Source organism: Mercenaria mercenaria, chromosome 12 (genome assembly GCF_021730395.1).
Source record: "Mercenaria mercenaria strain notata chromosome 12, MADL_Memer_1, whole genome shotgun sequence".
Taxonomy (NCBI): domain Eukaryota; kingdom Metazoa; phylum Mollusca; class Bivalvia; order Venerida; family Veneridae; genus Mercenaria; species Mercenaria mercenaria.
Genome location: NC_069372.1, coordinates 54,354,008 through 54,377,079, shown reverse-complemented (window position 1 = coordinate 54,377,079; position 23,072 = coordinate 54,354,008). Strand labels below are relative to the sequence as shown.

The 23,072-nt window shown below is 37.4% G+C and overlaps 1 protein-coding gene across 2 annotated transcripts in view; it reads right to left on the bottom strand.

The window, feature by feature from the left end:
• The window catches only part of LOC123534181 (uncharacterized), a 58,224-nt gene that overhangs the window by 12,526 nt on the left and 22,626 nt on the right, over window positions 1–23,072 (bottom strand). For both annotated transcript variants that reach the window (XM_045316293.2, XM_045316294.2), the window contains 5 exons: window positions 22,000–22,107; window positions 21,141–21,290; window positions 14,345–14,668; window positions 1,777–1,969; window positions 810–1,000 (listed from right to left, as the gene is read on the bottom strand). In XM_045316293.2, coding sequence (XP_045172228.2) covers window positions 810–1,000; window positions 1,777–1,969; window positions 14,345–14,668; window positions 21,141–21,290; window positions 22,000–22,107 — 966 coding nt within the window. The remainder of the gene's footprint in view (window positions 1–809; window positions 1,001–1,776; window positions 1,970–14,344; window positions 14,669–21,140; window positions 21,291–21,999; window positions 22,108–23,072) is intronic.

Below are 23,072 nucleotides of genomic sequence, written 5' to 3'. Positions count from 1 at the left end.
AAGTTCAAGAAAGATGTTGTTAGTGAAATGTCTTTAAAGTTTAAAAACCTGCTCCAGTCCTACCTTTTAACCTTGAATTGTCACTGAAAAAGCATGAAAATCCTGACTATGAACAGTGACGCCTGTCAAAATAAGAATATATAAAATTCTATATAAAATACCTGTGGTTTTGCATGCTAAAGTGTAGCGCATGGCCTTTAACTGTTACCTATTGTAATCAAGGGTTGCATACACACAATAGAATTTGAATAGCCGCAGAGCAGGGCTTTAAGAAAGCTGTTGTTAGTGAAATCTAATAAGGAAAAACATTTGAGCTGTGCCATGAGAAAACCAACATAGTGGGTTTGCGACCAGCATGGATCCAGACCAGCCTGCGCATCCGGGCAGTCTGGTCAGGCTCCATGCTGTTTGCTTTTAAAGCCTACTGGAATTGGAGAAACTGTTAGCAAACAGCATGGATCCTGACCAGACTGCGCGGATGCGCAGGCTGGTCTGGATCCTTGCTGGTCGCAAACCCACTATGTTGGTTTTCTCATGGCACGGCTCATTTTACCATTTCCAAATTTTACATCAAGAACTGATGACCGATAAAATGGCAGTTTTGATAAAGTTATACATTCAGATTCATAAACTATGAAAAAGAAGCCATTTTGCATCACCTAATGGTAAATTTTATTTGTAGTTGTTTCCATACAATATTACTTTTCAATGTGATAAATTGTAAATTCTAAAATGACAGAACATTATATTATTATTTGTTTCTTATCATATGTTTATATTTAATCATATCTTGGAAATTAACAATATACCTGTGCAATCTGAATCTGAAATGTTGTCTGTGGATTTCTGAAATGTGTTTTGTAATGTTTAATGGCCTCATCCCTTCTGTTAAATCCATTCCGACATTTGTAACAGTGCCAGTGAGCTCCCTTGAATTTTTTCTCTCCCTTTATGACACCAACAATGTCACATCGGTCACAACAACGTAGAACTTTCAACCCTGTATGCAGAACACATTATAATTATTGTGTTAAATGAACAAGCAATGTCGAACAATTATATCAAACTGAAATGTATTTTTGTTTGGATCAAATTTTAACCCTTAGCCTGCTGGCGGCAATTTGTTTTGCCTTTGCGACCAGTGCAGACCAAGATCAGCCTGCACATCCGTGCAGGCTGATCATGGTCTGCACTGTTCGCTATTCAGTCAATAAATTTTCAGTGAACACCCCTTCAAATAAATGGTATTGCCCAAACTGAATGATGGACCAGTCCATTTTAGAAATTTAGCAGGCTAAGGGTTAACAGTATGAAAATGACTCACCTACAACAAAGAAAAAAAGCTTACGAAGCAGCACATTAAAGTACATGGCCTTCTTCTTTCAATTTTAAAGGAATACTCATTATACTGTGTCAGACCTTTTGACATTTCAATGATGAATCGTGAAAAGCAGATACTGGTCAGGGCACTGGTGTGATATTTGCTGTTGCACTGGTAAGGTCTTAGAAAAATTACCAAACCTATGTAACTGAATTACTTTCGAGAAAAAATGTCACCAAATATCAAGAATAACGTGTTAACTTTGATGACCTTTTTTCAAGATGCAGTTTTCATACAGATTATACAATTACTCATACAGAAGCATGGCCCTAAGAAAAAGCAGAAGCTGCATCTTTTGAGGTAAGTGAATGCCATGTAAAAAAAATTTACCTATCATATTTAATTTGAAGACATTAACTTACACAATGATTGCTTCATGTAATACATTCATTTACCTGCAAATTCAATGCCTTTATCAACATGTTTCACTCTGTAATGGGCTTTTAAGATGACAGGATCAGTGTATGTGTCAGTCTTCACGCAGAAAGGACAGTGCATGTGTGGAGCCTTGTCTGCACATACTGGGTCAAAGCACTGGACAGGGATGTAGTTTGTCTCTGTCCCCTTGATCCGTACACTTGGATGAGTCTGCAGACAAGAAACATGTAGTTCTATGATAAATAGATTCTATTTGTAACTCGCGATGTGATTGGATGCATGTTTCAGTTTCCAGACAGCTTCCAACAACTCAAAATATGGTAAAGAGAAATATTTTGCTAGAATATAGTCGTCTATTGGATCTGAATTAGGTAAACTGTGAAACTGCAGACCTTTTTATTTAAATAAATGATAGGTGTGGCAATGTGCTGTCAGAATCGTATGAGTCACCGGAACAACAATATCCTATGTAACTTCCATTGTTTGGCAAACAGAAATATAGCAGACTTTATAGCATAACAAGAGGCTTAGAGCTGTCACAGGAGACAGCGCGCTCGTCTATTTCAATGCTGGATAGTGAAACTGGGAACATCTGAGGAAACTAGAGCTGTCACTGGAGTGTTTAATGACTCCAATTGTGGATTAAGGTATTGCACAATAGCCTGAGTCTATGTCAAAAATATCAACTTAAAGTAATAAGAGAGGTAAAGATAAAATGTATCAAAACACTATATAAGTATATCTAAGCAAAAAGGGGCATAATTCATTAAATATTGGTGCCAGAGTTATGCACCTTGTGTCATATGGTGTGTGGGTGATGATGCTGAACAACTATTTTAAGTCTGAATCAAATCCATTCAGTAATAACAGAGACAGAGTGAAAGTGCATCAAAACTTCAGCCTAAAATTCTAAGTAAAAAGGGGGAATAATTAATGAAAAATTGGTGCAAGAGTTATGCACCTTGCATCCTATTTTAAGTGAGTGAGGCACATAATTAGGTGAAAATGTGCATTTTTTTACTATTTCAGGGGCCATAACTCTAAAAATAGGGGGCGGTGCCAGACCAAAAATAGAAGGTGCGCAAGTTCATACCATGATAAAGACTCATGCAAGGTTTCATCAATTTATATCAATTACTTTTTGAGCTAGGCGTGTCACAAGGTGAAAATGTGCATTTTTGACTATTTCAGGGGCCATAACTCTAGAAATAGGGGGTGGACCCAGATGAAAAATAGCAGGTGCGCAAGTCCATATCATGATTAAGACTCATGCAAGGTTTCATGAATCTATATCAAATACTTTTTGAGCTAGGCGTGTCACAAGGTAAAAATGTGCATTTTTGACTATTTCAGGGGCCATAACTATAAAATTAGGGGGCGGAGCCAGACGAAAAATAGGTGCGCAAGTTCATATCATGATAAAGACTCATGCAAGGTTTCATTTATTTATATTACAATTGAAAATGGAAGAACCACTTCAGACTGGTTTTTAATTTATTTCCAACTAGTTTCGGCTTTCAATGCCTTCATCAGGGGTATAATGTTTACAAGCAATAACATTGATGACGTCATGTGGAACAATTTATATCAAATACTTTTTGAGCTAGGCATGTCATGAACTTCGGATGGACGGACAAGAGCAAATCCATATGCCCCCACCACTCATGCATTGGGGTGGGGGTGCGGGGGCACAAAAAGAGAAAGTGTAAAAAAAACTTTAACCAAGGTGGGGACGCGGAAAGACGCTGACGCCAGGGCGAGTAGGATAGCTCTAATTATGCTTCGTATAGTTGAGCTAAAAAAATCATGCATTACTAATGCATTAGCATTAGAATTACTACAAGACTGCTTTATACCTTGTAACAACTACCTGTTTTGATAGTTGGGATCGTTTTCTGGGTTGTATCAGGGGTCTTGTAGGACTGGGGATATTAAGAAATGCCTGTGAATGTCACATTTTTTTCAGGGTTTTAGACATCTATGTCTTAGTGATTGAGACTGGGGAGAGTCTAGTCAAAACAATCTGACGTTAAGATTGTTTTATATCTGTGATGGACAATTTAAGGAGGAAGGATATCACAGTATCGTTTGCGCATACATATTGGCATGTAGACACTGTAAATGTTAAATGTGTACAGTACATATAGGTTTAAATCACCAGAAAACTCGTGAAACAATCGGCATTTAAGCCTATAGCATGTAAAGCCTCAGCAGCGATGAAAATTTCATTTAAAAATTATTTGGGATACATCTACATCTACATCGGTACAACCAACAATCGATTTCCGATTATGACTGGTCGGCAACTAACTCAGTGTTATACTGAAAGACAATGCTCCAGTCAGTCCATACATAATCTTTGTGGTTTGATGCGCACAATAGCGTCTATATCCCTGTAAATGGTTAGATAGTATTATAAGCAAGATAGATAGCCACTGGAAAACTTGGTCATTGCTGTTAACCTTTTGTTTAACAAGACAATTTGACATTCCTGCATGACACAACTCTTCATAGAATTTTGACATTTCACACAAACTGTGGACCATAGTCCGATGCAACCTTACTTAAATTAAAACTGTAGCAAAAAAAAAAAACAAGCTGAATACTCTCTTTACCTGGTTCCCCACCCACTTGGACAAACAGGTGAAACCGAGCTCAAGTTTTTATTACGGAATATTTACATTGCATATCGCTTTTAAAAATGAAAGACGCATACCACAAATGTATTATTCATATTTGCAGCATATGTCAGTAAACTTCAAGGACAATAAAGAGCATTCAATGAAATCTGTCCGTTCATAAATTTACTCGTTTGTGAAAACGTCATCAATTTTAGTCTCAAAATGGCAGAAATATGTGCAGGTCAAGGTCGTTGATAAAAGATCTAAAATCCGTCCTTTTCCGTACCATCTTTATGCCGGTTTTGAGCTGTTTAGTCAAATTTACAAATAAAAGGCAATTTACGGATTGAAGTGGATATTTGAGGTTTAAAATAATAATGATTGCTAGAATTGAAGTTTCAGCGGCTAGAATTGAGTTTCACTTATTTAAAGAAAATCAGTTGAGTAGCCTTGATCTTGATAGTATGACATAATGACTTGCAGGCGCATATACATGCTTCCTCTGAGCTAGCTTAAAGTGGGGTTGTCATTTTAACAGGGACCTCAGGGAAACTCGAATAGTGAAAAAAACAGTACGGATGGCACATATATTTGAGCTTATTTTCAGATTTTACAGTGTTACTGGAGTATGGAACAGTGTAGCAGTTGGGGCTATCATTTGCAGGGAATTTTCTACAGCGATTTGAAAATTGGCAAATTTAGCTTTTTTTGTCATCAGTTTCTGCGACCGGGAGAGCACAAAATTCAGGTCTTGTAAACAGAAAACTAGATATTAGAAATGTATTGCAGATGGTTTGTAACGATAGACATACAGTGATGTTAATGTTGCAATATCTTTATTTCAGGTGTGTGGTTACAGACGTTTGTGTGAGGTTTTGAAAGTTGGGTAGGCGACTCTAGGCCTAGAAGCTCAGAAAACTGTTTACTGCCTCCAATAGGTCAGAGAACATCAATTCAAAGAAGTACATGGAATTTTCTGGGAATGAGGCAAGTGTATACCTGGAAATAAGGTAACGTCTCTGTGTCATGTATACATACCCAAGAAATGATTTTCTTTTCAAAACTGAGATTTTTTACTGCATCTAAAATTTATCATACATTTTGTCAGAAACCATCTGGGGTAATGTTAATTGTTTCAAATCTGTTGTTAATGATGTAGACAGACATGTTCTTGCAAAAATAAGCGTAAAATTTGAATATTTATTTAATTTTGGCTGCATTTTTATCTATGCTTTTGGACCCAAAAGGGTGGTTTTTATCTCTGTAAAGTCAGAGAATGATCAAAATAGACAAGACTTTATTTCTATTTTTTACAGCATGAATCATATTTTAGATTCCAAGCCAAATCCAGTATGGATAACTTAACTTTCACAAAAAAATTACAATCAGCTGGCATCAGTGTCTAAATCTGGCCGCATATAAATCGACAGGGCGTGACCTCAGTAAACTGTCCATATCTTTCTTAAAACTGAACATTTCTTGATGAAACTTTGTAAAATAATTAATTTTGGATCATGTTTGACAATATCGCTGAAAACTGGAAAATGTCATACGAAACATTCATCTATAGGTCAATGGCCATCAATTAAAAAAAGTACAGGTAAAACTTACTGGGAATGAGGTAAGTGTATACCTAAGAATAAGGTAATATCTGTGTGTTGATTCGTCAGTCATTTTAACAAATGAAGGAAGTGATTCTTTTTTTTCAAAACTATGATTTTCTACTGCATTTACAGTATTTTATCATACATTTGAATGAAATTTGCTACATTTTATATATATAGAAAAGTTTTATCAAATGATTTTCTCCCACCATGCCAACCATGTAAACAGGAGGTCATGTCATTCACACAAAAATCACTTAAATAAAGTATCTTTATTCATATGCCTTTAGTCCAATATTTTGACAGAACAAAGATAGTTCTTGAAACTAACAAGTCAGTCTGAAAGACAGCTAAATCCCCCACCACTGTTATTGATGGTTAAATGGTAAACCTTTGGCCCTGAGCTGTGACCTTGAACTGATATGGCTGATGCACATCCTCTTGATGAGGTGATTATTTGACCAAAGTTTCATGAAAATTCTTCAATGGGTTTGGAAGATACAAACCTTTGACCTTGAGTTGTGATCTTGACCTTGAGTTGACATGGCTGACTCATGAGTTCTTGATGAGGTGATCATGAGACCAAAGTCTGTTGAAAATCCTTGAAGGCTTTTAGGACATACAGAGTGGACACAAAATTGAAGGTACAAACCTTTGACTTTGAGTTGTGACCTTGACCTTGAGGCAACATGGCTGACTAGTGAGTTCTGCACATGGTCTTGATGAGGTGATCATTTGACCCAAGTTTCATGAAAATCCTTCGCAGGGTTTATAGGATACAGAGCTCAACCCTTTGACCTTGAGTTGTGACCTTGACCTTGAGTTGACATGGCTGAGTTCTTGATGAGGTGATCATGAGACCCAAGTTTGATGAAAATCCTTGAAGGGTTTTAGGACATACAGAGTAGACACAAAATTGTAGGCACAAACCTTTGACCTTGAGTTGTGACCTTGCCCTTGTGGCAACATGGCTGACTAGTGAGTTCTGCACATGGTCTTGATGAGGTGATCATTTGACCCAAGTTTCATGAAAATCCTTCAAGGGGTTTAGAAGATACAGAGCTCAAACCTTTGACCTTGAGTTGTGACCTTGACCTTGAGTTGACATGGCTGACTCACGAGTTCTTGATGAGGTGATCATGAGACCCAAGTTTGATGAAAATCCTTGAAGGGTTTTAGGACATACAGAGTAAACACAAAATTGAAGGCACAAACCTTTGACCTTGAGTTGTGACCTTGACCTTGAGGCAACATGGCTGACTAGTGAGTTCTGCACATGGTCTTGATAAGGTGATAATTTGACCAAAGTTTCATAAAAATCCTTCAAGGGGTATAGGAGATATGGAGCGGACCCGAAATTATTATGGACAGACAGACGGACGGATGGACGGAGGCCATTCCTATAACCCCCCACCACTTGTGGCGGGGGATTAACAAGAGCTGTCCGTAAGACAGCCAAGCTCGACTATTCAAAATATTGTCCCAAAAGCAGGAAAATATTACCCCAAAAGGTTAAATATCAAAAGAGTTCTAAGTTCAAAAGGGGAAATAATTTTACCAAAATGCACATCAGTTATGGGACTTGCTGCTATCAACTAGTTTTATAACCCCGAAGGCACATGCGAAGTTTCAATTCAATATCTGCATTAGTTTTGGAGTTAGAAACTTGCAAGTAAAACTTTAACCAGAATTTTCAAAGTCCAAACAGGGGCATAATTTGCCAAAAATACATGTCAGAGTTATGGGACTTGATCCAGTGAGGTTAGTAATTGATCTAGAAAAAGAAAAAATAAGTTTCAAATCTATATGCCTTTTAGTAATGGCTGTATGTACTTGCACGCAAAACTTTAACCAGAATTTGCTAAGTCCAAAAGGGGACATAATTTGGCCAAAATGAAGGTCAGAGTTATGGGACTTGCTGCTATCAACTAGTTTTATAACCCGAAGACACATGTGAAATTTAAAATCAATATCTGCATTAGTTTTGGAGATAACTTGCATGTAAAACTTTAACCAAAATTTTCTAAGTCTAAAAGGGGACATAATTTGCTCAAAAAACATGTCAGAGTTATGGGACTTGACCCAGTGAGGTTGGTAATTGATCTAGAACAAGAGTGCCAGAATGTCACAATATACGCCCGTCACAGCAAATTTCTTTACTCTAGCACCTGTATTTGCAGATGTAATTTTAATTTTATGGTTGTTTAGTAATCATTGTAATTCTTTTGTTTTTCTAAGTCCACAAAAAAACTCCTTACCAGGTAGAGATACCTTAAAATACACCTAAAATTAGAAAGTAACAACTATGTTGTACCACAGAAAAGTGGTCTTGGTTTTTCCCTACGGTCAATTATAAAAAAGTTACAATATAAGTTATTTATAGTAACAACTAAGGGAAGTTAATCTTAAAAAAAAAAAAAAAAAATTGTAAGTCCACACAAAAATCCTTACCAGGTAGAGATTGGTCAAAATAATACACCTCAAAATTGGATGTAACATGCATGTTGTACTTCAGAAAAGTGGTCTCGATTTTTCCCTACGTCTAGTAATGAAAAAGTTAAAATATAAGCTATTTATAGTAACAACAAAGGAAGTAATTCTAAAGAAGGGAACTGCGCATGACACTTCGTCTCATGGTGTATAATTGTGCCAAGTTACATCAAAATCCCTCTATGCATGAAGAAGAAATGCTTCGGACAGTCATTCTTGTATCTGACCTTTGGCCTCTAAGTGTGACCTTGACCTTAGACCTAGGGACCTGGTTCTTGTGCATGACACTCCGTCTTGTGGTGGTGAACATTTGTGCCAAGTTATATCAAAATCCCTCCATGCATGAAGAAGAAATGCTCCGGACAAAGTTTTCATTCTTGTATCCTTTGACCTCTAAGTGTGACCTTGACCTTAGACCTAGGGACCTGGTTCTTGCGCATGACACTCCGTCTCATGATGATAAACAATTGTGCCAACTTTCATCAAAATCCCTCTATGCATGAAGAAGATATGCTCTGGACAAAGTTTTCATTCTTGTATCCTTTGACCTCTAAGTGTGACCTTGACCTTAGACCTAGGGACCTGGTTCTTGCGCATGACACTCCATCTCATGATAATGAACAATTGTGCCAACTTTCATCAAAATCCCTCTATGCATGAAGAAGATATGCTCCGGACAAAGTCATACTTGAATTTGACCTTTGACCTCTAAGTGTGACCTTGACCTTAGACCTAGGGACCTGGTTCTTGCGCATGACACTCCGTCACATGATGGTGAACAACTGTGCCAAGTTTCATCAAAATCCCTCCATGCATGTAGAAGATATGCTCCGGACAAGGTCTGTGGACGCCGCCCGCCCGCCCGCCAGAGGCGTTCCCATAATACGTCCCGTTTTTCAAACGGGCGTATAAAAAGAAAAAATAAGTTTCAAATCTATATGCCTTTTAGAAATAGCTGTATGTACTTGCACACAAAACTTTAACCAGAATTTTTTAAGTCCAAAAGGGGCATAATTTGGCCAAAATGAAGGTCAGAGTTATGGGACTTGCTGCTATCAACTAGATTTATAACCCCGAAGACACATAATGAAGTTTCAAATCAATATCTGCATTAGTTTTGGAGATAGTAACTTGCATGTAAAACTTTAACCAAAATTTTCCAAGTCTAAAAGGGGGCATAATTTGCTCAAAATACATGTCAGAGTTATGGGTCTTGACCCAGTGAGGTTGGTAATTGATCTAGAAAAAGAACAAGAGCAGTCTCCATAGGATGACACATGCCCCCGATGGCACTTTGAATGAATATATAATTATGGCCGATGTTAGAGTTTAGGACCTTTGACCTACGGAACTGGGTCTTGCGCGCGACACGTCGTCTTAATGTGTCACACATTCATGCGTAGATATTTTAAAATCCATGCATGAATGACAAAGATATGGACCGGACACGCCTATCAATGCACTATCATGAAAAATGACCTTTAACGTCTAAGTGTGACCTTGACCTTTGAGCTACGGACCTGGGTCTTGCGCGCGACACGTCGTCTTACTGTGGTTCACATTCATGCCAAGTTATTTGAAAATCCATCCATCGATGACAAAGATATGGACCGGACACGCCCATCAATGCACTATCCTTTAATGTCTAAGTGTGACCTTGACCTTTGAGCTACGGACCTGGGTCTTGCGCGCGACACGTCGTCTTACTGTGGTACACATTCATGCCAAGTTATTTGAAAATCCATCCATCGATGACAAAGATATGGACCGGACACGAAAATTGCGGACAGACTGACAGACAGACTGACAGACCGACAGACGGTTCAAAAACTATATGCCTCCCTTCGGGGGCATAAAAAGTAAGTTTCAAATCTATATGCCTTTTAGAAATAGCTGTATATACTTGCACGTAAAACTTTAACCAGAATTTTCTAAGTCCAAAAGGGGGCATAATTTGGCCAAAATGAAAGTCAGAGTTATGGGACTTGCTGCTATCAACTAGTTTTATAACCCCAAAGACACATGTGAAGTTTCAAATCAATATCTGCATTAGTTTTGGAGATAGTAACTTGCATGTAAAACTTTAACCAAAATTTTCTAAGTCCAAAAGGGGGCATAATTTGCTCAAAATTCATGTCAGAGTTATGGGACTTGACCCAGAGAGGTTGGTAATTGACCTAGAAAAAGAAAAAATAAATTTTAAATCTATATGCCTTTAATTGATGGCTGTATGTACTTGCATGCAAAAACTTAACCAAGGTGTGACGCCGACGCCAGGGTGAGTAGAATAGCTAGACTATTCTTCGAATAGTCGAGCTAAAATGTGTCAAAGACACAGATGTCCCCACAACATGAGAAAGGTCAAAGGCACGGTACTGCACACAAACTAAAAGAAGGACCCTAGGCTTTGTAGGAAAACCAGAAAATTTAGTAATGTGTATATGTAGTGAAAATTGGCTAAGTTCAACCATGTGTATATTTAGTGAAAACTGGTTAAGTTCAAACAAGAACTGTGTCCTTTGAGCTAGTGAAATGGTTTTTGCGCATAAAACATCGTCTGTCCATGCTTATCATTTGTGTCAATTGTTCTGAAATTGGACCATGCACATCAGTCACGGCCTGGACATGAACTCCACCCTTTCCCTTACACACAAACAACCAAACACACACACACAAACAGGGATAACACTATATTCCCCACCTACCAATTTATGGAGGGTGCAAAAAAACATGTAATTAGATACATGTTTAGATATATGGAAGGCCGTGCATCCCATAATGTTATCATGTAAGGGAGAACGTTCTCAATATGGCTTTCAGTGTGTCGAATCTTCGTTAATACCGATGAACTGAGTGTGATGACTACGAAAAATGGCTGCATTTTATTACAAAGCTGGGCCTGTTCTTCGATTTTTATTCACTCAAGTGTTCATGTCATCCGCTTAATTGGTGCAAACTTAAACAGTTTGATAGTTGACTGACCGCTTACACGCTTGTTATGCAAACAATCTAATTTTGACACGGTACTGATTGCCTAATTGTCACATGTCTACATGTATTCAAACTTTAACAAAGGCGATACGCAAACAAGTAAGCTAGCAGACAATTATTGATTTTTGTCACAGCTGTCATGGCAAAGGTGTTAAAGTACAAAGGTACATGTAGTTTTAACGCTGGTTATGATCAAATTAAATAACATCAGCGGACTTGTTTTTTTTTTACCCCCGAAAATTCCGGGTCCAAGAGCCTACCGCGGTATGTCGAGTAGAGTTATAACGGGTTTCGAGTGTACTATTCTGGGTCAATGTGACGTTGACCATTGACCTACTGACCTCAAAATCAATAGGGGTAATCTGCTGTTCATGATCAACCTCCCTATTAAGTTTCGTGATCCTAAGATTAAGCATTCTCAAGTTACTGTAAGTGTACTTGTATTAGCACAAACACTTTAAATTGAGTAGTTTTGACTTATTAGCGCGTACTTTTCTTAGCACAGTATCACCAGCGCTAAATGGTATTCATAATGAAATCGAGCAGGTACGCAAATAAACCTGCATAGGTCTACAGTATGACATAAAATCTACATTCGTTTAGATCAGTGTTAATCTGTATACTGTAAATTTGTACTTGTATAGTATAAAGTGCAGAATGGTGATAACTGTTTGTTTTTAAATTTACACTTGGTTTTCAAAGCAGTGAAATGTTATGGTGACATTCGAAATTAGCGTGACCAGACAAACTGGCGATCTACTCTGAAGGTGTTGTATACAATGTTTACGGACAACGGCGAAGATAAAAAAAATGCAACTTTATTTGCAAAAGTATAGTTACTATATGACTTTTGGTCTAATATTCAAACAGGCTGAATTAGTCTATTAAAAACTTTCTGCAGAATATTAGTTAGGAATGCAGTTATTGTCATAATTACGCAATAAATATATATTTCTCTGTATTCTGTTGCATTGTAATTACAGTATTTTCAATACTATAAATATCACTTTTTTAAGGAAAGCCTTTCATTTCAGTGTAATATTAGCACTAGACATGAATTAGCGCATGCCCGATCCTGCTAATAGTGCGAAAATTAGTACACCGCTAATATTAATACACTTACAGTATCGTCCTGAAATGGTTTAACTGTTCTGGCTCACTTTGACCTTCACCTTTGACTTACTGACCTCGAAATCAATAGGGGTCATCATCTGGAAACCGTTTAACTGTTCAAGGTCACTTTGACCTTAAAATCAATAGGGGTCATCTGCTGGTCATGGCCAACCTCCCTATCAACTTTCATGATCCTAGGCTCAAGCGTTCTTGAGATATTATCCGGAAACTGTTTAACTGTTCAAGGTCACTGTGACCTTTACCTTTGACCAACTGACTTCCAAAATCAATAGGGGTTATCTGCTGGTCATGATCAACCTCCCTATCAACTTTCATGATCCTATGCTCAAGCGTTCTCGAGTTACCATCCGGAAACTGCTGAACTATTCAAGGTCACTGTGACCTTGACCTTTGACCAACTTCAAAATCAATAGGGGTCATCTGCTAGTCATGAACAACCTCCATATCTACTTTCATGATCCTAGACTCAAGCACTCTTGAGTTATCATCCGGAAACCAATTGGTCTATATACTAACAGACCGACCAACCAACCAATATCTGCAAAACACTGTCCTTATAGGGGCCTCTGTATCCAAGTGGTTAAGGTTGCTGACTTCCAATCACTTGCCCTTCAATGATATTTGGTTAGAGCTCCGCTCAGGGCATATAATTCTTAATGTGATGAAGCCATTCAGTTTGCTTAGAGAAAACTAGAGCTGTTTTTGAGGAAAACAAATGTTTCCCATAACTGCTTAATCATCTAAGATTGGTGTGCAAAACTGTACATGTCATCCAAATTTCAAGGCTGAATCTTAAACTAGAGTGGTCACAAGCAAAAGTTTACGCATGGACACATAGACGACGTAGACCTACTGACCTAGTTTTTTACCGCAGTTGACCAAGTTTCGAACTTGACCTAGATATCACCAAGATGAATATTCAGACAATCTTACAGATCCATGAATTTCAAGCGCTCTAGAGTGGTCACAAGCAAAAGTTTACCATAATCGACTACCTATTGACCTAGTTTTTATGCGCAGTGACCAGTTCGAACTTGACTAGATATCATCAAGATGAACATTGACCTAATTTCATAGAAGATCCATGAAAAATATCGCCTCTAGAGAGGTCACAACGTTTTTCCATTTTCAGACCTACTGACCTAGTTTTTGACCACAGATGACCCAGTTGGAACTTGACCTAGATATCATCAAGGTGAACATTCTGACCAATTTTCATGAAGATCCATTGAAAAATATGGCCTCTAGGGAGGTCACAAGGTTTTTCTTTTTATAGACCTACTGACCTAGTTTTTGACCACAGTTGACCCAGTTTTGAATCTGACGTAGATATCATCAAAGTGAACATTCTGACCAATTTTCATGAAGATCCATTGAAAAATATGGCCTCTAGGGAGGTCACAAGGTTTTTCTATTTTTAGACCTACTGACCTAGTTTTGGACCGCACTTGACCCAGTTTCGAAACTGACCTAGATATCATCAAGATGAACATTCTGACAAACTTTCATAAAGATCCCATGAAAAATGTGACCTTTAGAGTGGTCACAAGCGAAAGTTTACGGACATACGCATGCATGGACGACAGACACCATGCGATCACAAAAGCTCACCTTGTCACTTTGTGACAGGTGAGCTAAAAAAGCGTTAGTGCCTGATATTTCCATATGATCCACAATTACGTCCTGTGGCAGGTTGTTTTTTTTTGCTCAATTTTTTGCATACAGTGTTCTTCAAATATACTTACATGCTCATCAATCAAGTCTGCACCTGCTTGCTGGTCTGTTTTTTTCTCCCTGGTTTTAGGTTTGTACATGTCCTCTTTTTTCTCCCTGTTATTAGGTTTGTACATGTCTTCTTTTTTCTCCTTGATTTTAGCTTTGTAAATGTGGTTTGATATACACTTGTTACTTGGGTAGAACCTTGTATTGGATGGATGCGGCAATGGTTTGCAAATATCTTGGACATAGCTGTTTAGCAGACTTCTCACCGCATCTACACTGCTCACTCCAAGTTGGCACAAATCTTTAATTTTCTGTGCTAATCTAGGATCTATCGGTTGTTGTATAGTCTGCCAAAAGATTGGAACTGGTCAACCATTTCTTATATATAAGCTATAGTAAGTACATGTAACACACAGGGGCATGGCTATTTTTGACCTCAGGGCAATAATTTGGACAATTGTGGTAGAGAGTCACACCTTTATATCACATGCCAAATATCAAAGCTCTAGAGAAAAAGATATTTGAAGTCTGATAGCTGAAACCTATTTCTTATCAAAAAGAAGCATATGTTCAATGAACTGGAACCATTTGAAAAATTTTGAAAGAGAACTACCAAGACATCTCTTGTGTAAAGTTTCATCAAAATCTGTAGTTTTGGAGATGTTGTTTAAAGGAACTGTGGATGGAAAGTGACCACACTCTCTGGCGGCCAATGAATCAAATAAATTTGAACAATATTTGTAGAAAGTCCCACAACCAACATTTGTGTGAAATTATTTTACAAGAGGGTCACTGACCCTAAAGCGCTCACCTTTATACAAGGCTTCAAGTGTGTTCGTATAGGTACAGAGTTAGGTTTCTTCTACTTTAGTCTATATTATATACATGTCACACACACTTCTGAACCTAGAGCAATAATTTGAAAAATTATGGTAGACATTTCGAACCTGATATCACATGGCAAATATCAAGACTAGCTATTATTGATTCAGAGAAGAAAAGTGACCATGCCCACTGGGGCAATGATGATTCGGAATAATTTAAACAATCTTGGTAGCAGGACACACAAGAACCATTTGTGTAAAATTATTTTCAAATCGAGCTTGCAGTTTCAAACAAAATTTTTAAGGTTTCCACTATATACATATAGGGAAAGGTGACCACGCCGTTTTTTTGACGAATCAAAATAATTTGAATAATCTTGGTAGAGGGTGACACCAGGACCATTTGTGTAAAATTATTTTAAAATCCAGTCAACAATTTCACAAAAGAAGATTTTTAAAATTTCTACTATATACATGTGCATATAGGGAAAAGTGACCATGCCCTCTAGCAGCCATGTTTTTGACAAATCAAAATATTTTGAACAATCTTGTTAGAGGGTCATGCAAAGAACATCTGTATAAATTTATTCTAAAATCTGGCAAGCATTTTCACACAAGAAGATTTTTAAAGTTTTCACTTTATACACATAATAGGGAAAAGTGACCATGCCCTCTGGCGACCATGTTTTTTGATGAATCAAAATAATTTGAACAATCTTGGTAGAGGGTCACACCAGGACTATTTGTGTACAAATTTTCTAAAATGGGGCAAGCAGTTTCATACAGGAAGATTTTTTAAATTTTCCACTTTATATGCATATAGGGTAAAGTGATCACACCCTCTAGCAGCCATGTTTTTTGACAAATTTGTATAATTTGAATAATCTTGGTAGAGAGTGATGTAAGGACCATTTTTGTGAAATTATTTCAAAATCAGACCATCGTATTTTGTTTTTTTTTAATTTTCTTTTATATTTTTAGCTCTGGTAGCCCCTATGTACAACCAAACGGAACCATCTGAACAACTTTGGCAGAGGATCACCCTAGGAACATAATGGCCAAATTTCATCAAAATCCATTCATTGATTTTGGAGGAGATGTCATTTAAACACAAATGTTGACTATGGATGAACAACTTGACAAACGGACGCATGCACGCACAGATGCACGACAGACACAGCATGATCACAATAGCTCACCATGAGCACTATGTGCTCGGGTGAGCTAAAATTGGGCAAACAGTTTTATACAACAAGAGGGTCACTGACCCTAAAGTGCTCACCTGTGTATAACACTTCATATACAAACTTGCATTTGAGATACAGCTTTATAGTTCTTTGCATAAAAAGCTTTATTCTAACATTTTAAGTCGAAAAAGGGCCATAATTTAAATCAAATTAAACTAACTAATTAATTGCATTATCTTACTTGTTTTTATTCAGTAGGACCAGGAACCATTGTGTATAGATGTATAGCTGTTACTGAGATATATGGCAGCACAGTTGCAAATAAAACTTTAAACAAAATTTTGAGCTGTGCCATGAGAAAACCAACATAATGGGTTTGCGACCAGCATGGATCCAGACCAGACTGCGCATCTGCGCAGTCTGGTCAGGATCCATGCTGTTTGCTTTCAAACTCTAAAGCAATTAGAGAAACTGTTAGCGAACAGCATGGATACTGAACAGACTGCACGGATGCGCAGGCTGGTCTGGATCCATGCTGGTCGCAAACCCACTATGTTGGTTTTCTCATGGCGTGGCTCGAATTTTTCTTGCCAATAGAACTTTAAACAAATTTTCTAACTTGAAAAATGGCCATAATTTGTATAAAAAACAAATGAATGAAGATTTATCTAACTTGACTATTTTACCAAGTCTGATCTTATGAAACATTCTGTAAAGTTTCAATCAAAAACATACAAGTTGTTACCATCATACAGCTTGATAAATATATAAATGCAAAACTTTAACTAAATGTTTTAAATAGAAAAGGGTAATTATTTCAGTTTCATTCCAACAGGAGTTATTTAACTTTTTTTTATTTCAGTAGGTCTGATGACAATGAAGGATTGTGAGACGTTTCACTCTAATACCTTGATTGTTTACAGAGATAAACATAATGATAGTTAGTTGCAGGCAAAGCTATAACCAAATAAACATGGATTTTAAGAGTCCAAAAAGGGCTATAATTTTATTTGAATTTAAACAAGGTTATCTAATTTGATTATTTCAGACGGTTTGACCACCGGAAAACATTGTGCGAAGTTTCATTCTAATATACACAGCTGATACTCATTATACAGTTGTCAGAAACTTTTGCCAATGCTAGGGGGCATTGAGTGGTATTAAATGTTTCATTATCTCTCATGAACAGACTCTATCAAACCAACTGCTATTAGTTTGCTCATTATCTCTCATGAACAGACTCTATCAAAGCAACTGCTACTATTTTGCTCATTATCCCTCATGAACAGACTCTATCAAACTAACTGCTATTATTTTGCTAAGGTGCATTCTATTCTTCTTGTTATAGATTTCTTAAAACAAATTGTATATAACTTGTAAAAAGGGCAATTATTTGAATTAAATACAAAATAATTTTATATGTATCTCACTTCCAGTACATTAGATGACTAGTGTTAAAATGTGTAAAATATGTGTAGAAACTTGGAAGTTAAAGTTGAACAAAGATGTGCTGCTGTTGATGACATCTGGGTGAGTAGAATAGTCAAGCTAACAAGAGCTTTCCGTTAAGACAGTCAATGCTTGACTATTCGAATTACTGTCCCAAAAGCAGGAAAATATTACCCTAAATGTTAAAATATCTATAGAGTTTCAATCCAGTATCTGCATTAATTTTGGAGATAATAACTTGCATGCAAAACTTTAACCAGAAGTTTTAAGTTCAGAAGGGGACATAATTTGACTGAACTGCATGTCAGAGTTATGACACTTAATGCAATCAACTAGTTCTATGACCACAAAAGCACATGTGAAGTTTCCATCTAATATCTGCATTTGTCCTGCATTTAACCAGGATTTTCTAAGTCCAAAACGAGGGCATAATTTGGCCAAAATGCAGGTCAGAGTTATGGCACTTGAGCCTATCAACTAGTTTTATAACCCCGAAGACACAGGTGAGGTTTCAATTTAATATCTGCATTTATTCTGCATGCCTATATGCCTTTAAGTTATAGCTGTATGTACTTGCACGCAAAACTTTAACCAGGATTTTCTAAGTCCAAAAGGGGGCATAATTTGGGCAAAATGCATGGCAGAGTTATGGGACTTGATGCTATCAACTAGTTTTATAACCACAAAGAGACATTTGAAGTTTCAATTCTATAACTGCTTTAGTTTTGGAGAAAGTAACTTGCATGTAAAACTTTAACAAGGATTTTCTAAGTCCAAAAGGGGCATAATTTGCCAAAAATACATGTCAGAGTTATGGGACTTGACCCAGTGAGTTTGGTAATTGATCTGGAAAAAGAAAAAATAAGTTTCAAATCTATATGCCTTTTAGTAACAGCTGTTTGTACATGCACACAAAACTTTAACCAAGATTTTCTAAGTCCAAAAGGGGGCATGATTTGGCCAAAATGCATGGCAGAGTTATGGGACTTGATACTATCTTATAACCCCGAAAACACGTGAAGTTTCAATTCAATATCTGCATTAGTTTTAAAGATAGTACCTTACATGTAAAACTTTAACCAAGATTTTCTAGGTCCAAAAGGGGGCATAATTTGCTAAAAATACATATCAGAGTTATGGGACTTGACCAAGTAAGGTTGGTAACTGACCTAGAAAAAGAACAAAGGCTGTCACTATTGGTAACAAATGCCCCTGAAGCGTGCCTAAGAATGCTACGCTGTATGCATAAAAAAATCACACATCAATTCATGACCTTGATCGAAGACCCCTGGGTCATAAGCGTGACGCACATTCTCAATATGGTTAACATTTGTTTCAAATTATTTTCAAATCCCCTGATAAATGGCAGAGTTATGAACCAGACAAGAACAACATTTGACTTCTCAGTGCAACCTTGACTTTGGAGCTAGAGTCTGTGTCTTAAAAATGACACCTCATCTCATTATAGGGAACATTTATGTTCAGTAATTTCAAAATCCCTTCACCAATGTCAGAGTTATGGATTGTACAAGAAACAGACCATGTTAACCTTTAATCTCTAAGTGTGACCATGATCTTTCAGCTTGGGGTCTGGATCTTATGCAAGACACGTCGTCTAATTATGAGGAACATTTATGCCAAGTGGTTTCAAAATCCCTTGATGAATGGCAGAATTATGGACTGTACATGAAGCAGACCCTGTTAACCTTTGACTTTTAAGTGTGACTTTGACCTTGGAGCTACAGGTCTGGATCTTGCGCATGACATATCGTCTCATTATGGTAAACATTTACGCCAAGTTATTTGAAAATCCCTTCATGGATGGCAGTTATGTACTGGACACGAAACAGACCAAGATAAGCTTTGACCTCTGAGTGTGACCTTGACCTTGGAGCTAGAGTCTAGGTCTTGCATATAACACACCTTCTCTTTAAGTGAATATTTATGCCAAGTTATTTCAAAATCCATTTACAGATGGAAGAGTTATAGTCCGGACAAGAATTAACCGGAAGGACACACGCACACATGGACAGACAATCTTCGGGGATATATGCTTTCAAACAGTCCAACTTAAAATAAAACTAATACACTATCAAAGTAAGGGTGACTGAATTTGTCGAAGTTGCTTTTCCTATTTGCTTTTTTCCTGTTTATTTTTTGAATGCCCCTTCTGAGCCTTTTTAAAATTGCAAACAATTTAAACTAGAAATTGCTTTTGTAAAAAAGCGCATGTCTCCCCCAATGCAAAGTCCTATAGGCAAGAAGTCAATAGGGGTCAGGAGCAAAAGTCAAGAGACACTGATGGTTGGCTGCAATAGGGATCATCTACTTGGCATGTCCAGTCATCCCGCTAAGTTTCAACACTCTTGGCCTAGTAGTTCTCAAGTCACTGTTCAGGCTCCTGTGACCCTGACCTTTGATCAAGTGACCTCAAAATAAATAGAGGTCATATACTCTGCATGACCAATCATCCTATTAAGTTTCAACATTCTGGGTCAAGTGGTTCTCAAGTTACTGACCGGAAACGATTTTCTATGTTCAGGCCCCTGTGACCTTGACCTTTAACTGAGTGACCCCAAAATCAATAGGGGTCATCTACTCTGCATGTCCAATCATCCTATGAAGTTTCAACATTCTGGATCAAGAGGTTCTTAAGTTATTGATCGGAAATGGTTATAAATGTTCAGGCCCCTGTGACCTTGACCTTTAACAAACTGACCCCAAAATCGATAGAGGTTATCTACTCTGCATGATCAATCATCCTACTAAGTTTCAACATTCTGGGTCAAGCGGTTCTCAAGTTACTGACCAGAAACGATTTTCAATGTTCAGGCCCCTGTGACATTGACCTTTAACTGAGTGACCCCAAAATCAATAGGGGTCATCTACTCTGCATGTCCAATCATCCTATGAAGTTTCAACATTCTGGGTCAAGTGGTACTCAAGTTATTAATCGGAAATGGTTTTCAATGTTCAGGCCCCTGTGACCTTGACCTTTGACCGAGTGACCCCCAAAACAATAGGGATCATCTACCCTACATGACCAATCATTCTATGAAGTTTCAACATTCTGAGTCAAGTGGTTCTCAAGTTATTGATCGGAAATGGTTTTCAATGTTCAGGCCCCTGTGACCTTGACCTTTGGAGGAGTGACCCCAAAAACAATAGGGGTCATCTTCTCTAGCAGCCCTAAAACCCTATTAAGTTTGAAGGTTCTAGATCAAATGGTTCTCCAGTTACTGATTGGAAATGAAGTGTGACGTACAGACGGACAGACAAACGGGCAAAAACAATATGTAGAGGGAGAGACATACTGAACATCGAATGAATAATAATAATCTGATCATGTTTAAACATACCTCTCCTAAAGTATGGCAGGTGTGCTCCTCAATGCTAGCAATATATGTTATAATCACCCGCTCATAAACAATCTTTTCTCCTGCACGAATTTTATTTTGTATATCTGCTGCAATCTTTCCTCTTTCAAATGGTGGTGTAGTGTTCTTTATCTGTTAAAATATATTAATATATGCAAACTATGTTATAACTAAATGGGATTAACAGCCACAAGGTGCCGCTTTAATACAGAAAAGTAAATAGGAGCTCATAGAACATGAAATGCTCTCCCCCCCCCCCCCTCCCCCCACCGCCTCCACTCCACCCCCTTTGTAGCATTCAGTAATTGCACAATGAACAAAAATTATTTGGTCAATGTAAACAAAAGTTCTACTGTTTTTGGGTCAATGTGAACTTGACCTTTGAATACTGACCTCAAAATTAATAGGAGTCATCTGCTGGTCATGATGAACCTCCCTATTAAGTTTCACGATCCTGTGTGTGTGTGTGTTCGGGTTTAACGTCTTTTTTTTTTACAATTTTTCAGTCACATAAACAAATAAATGTAGCAGTGAGCACAATGCCCAACTTACAGTGCTGCCTCAATGGGATATTACACTGTAGACACGTGGCATGAGACCCCATCCAGTCACATTATACTGGCACCGGGCATGAAATTTTGTGGTTTTGGTCAAAAAAGGCACTTTCGTGGGGATATGAATTCATGGATTTCAACTTTTAAACATAAAATAAATGTGAATTTTACTTGTTTGTTGGGATAAAATTTTGTGGATTGACTCAACCACAAAAATTTGTCCCCCACAAATATTAATGATTTCACAGTAATTTTTTTACAGCTACTATATATAATATCAAATTTACCTTATATGTTGGGAACCTGCATATTTCCCTGAATATGCATCTCGCAGGGCAATCAATCTTCTTAGTGTCATGCATCTTTCTTGTCACTGCACTTTCTCCCACTGACCTCTATGTATATGTAAAACAATTTAATACCTTAGATATTATTTGAGTTTTGCCCCGGGCAAGGTTTTAAAACAAGAGCTGTCAAGAAACAGTGTGCTCAACTATTTCAATGCTGGATCGAGAAACTGGGCACATGAGAGAAAGCTGGAGCTGTCACTGGAGTGTTGTGGAAGAACTATTTTAAGTTTAAATCAAATTCATTAAGTAATAACAAAGATATAGTGAAAGGGCACCAACATTAACCTGAAATTCTAGACAAGAGGGCCATGAAGGCCCTGTATCACTCACCTGACCTATTGACCTAAAGACCATCAAGATTAACATTCTGACCTAGTTTCATTAAGATATGGTATAAATGTGGCCTCTAAAGTGTAAACTAGCTTTCCTTTTAATTTGACCTAGTGACCTATTTTTTTACCCGACATGAACCGGATTCAAACTGGACCTTGAAATCATTAAGATTACCATTCTGACCAAGTTTCATGAAGATACAGTCATAAATGTGGCCTCTACAGTGTTAACAAGCTTTTCCTTTGATCTGACCTTGTGACCTAGTTTCTGACCCCACCTGACCCAGATTTGAATTTGACCTATAGATCACCAAGTTTAACATTTTGACCTAGTTTCATTAAGATATGGTCATAAATGTGGCCTCTACAGTGTAAACTAGCTTTTCCTTTGATTTGACCTGGTGACCTAGTTTTTGACCCTACATGACCCAGATTCAAACTGGACCTTGAGAATATCAAGATTACCATTTTGACCAAGTTTCATAAAGATATAGTCATAAATGTGGCCTCTACAGTGTTAACAAGCTTTACCTTTGATTTGACTGGGTGACCTAGTTTTTGACCTGACATGATCCAGGTTCGAACTTGACCTAAAGATTATCAAGATTAACATTCTGACAAAGTTTCATAAAGATATAGCAATAAATGTCACCTCTAGAGTGTTAACAAGCTTTTCCT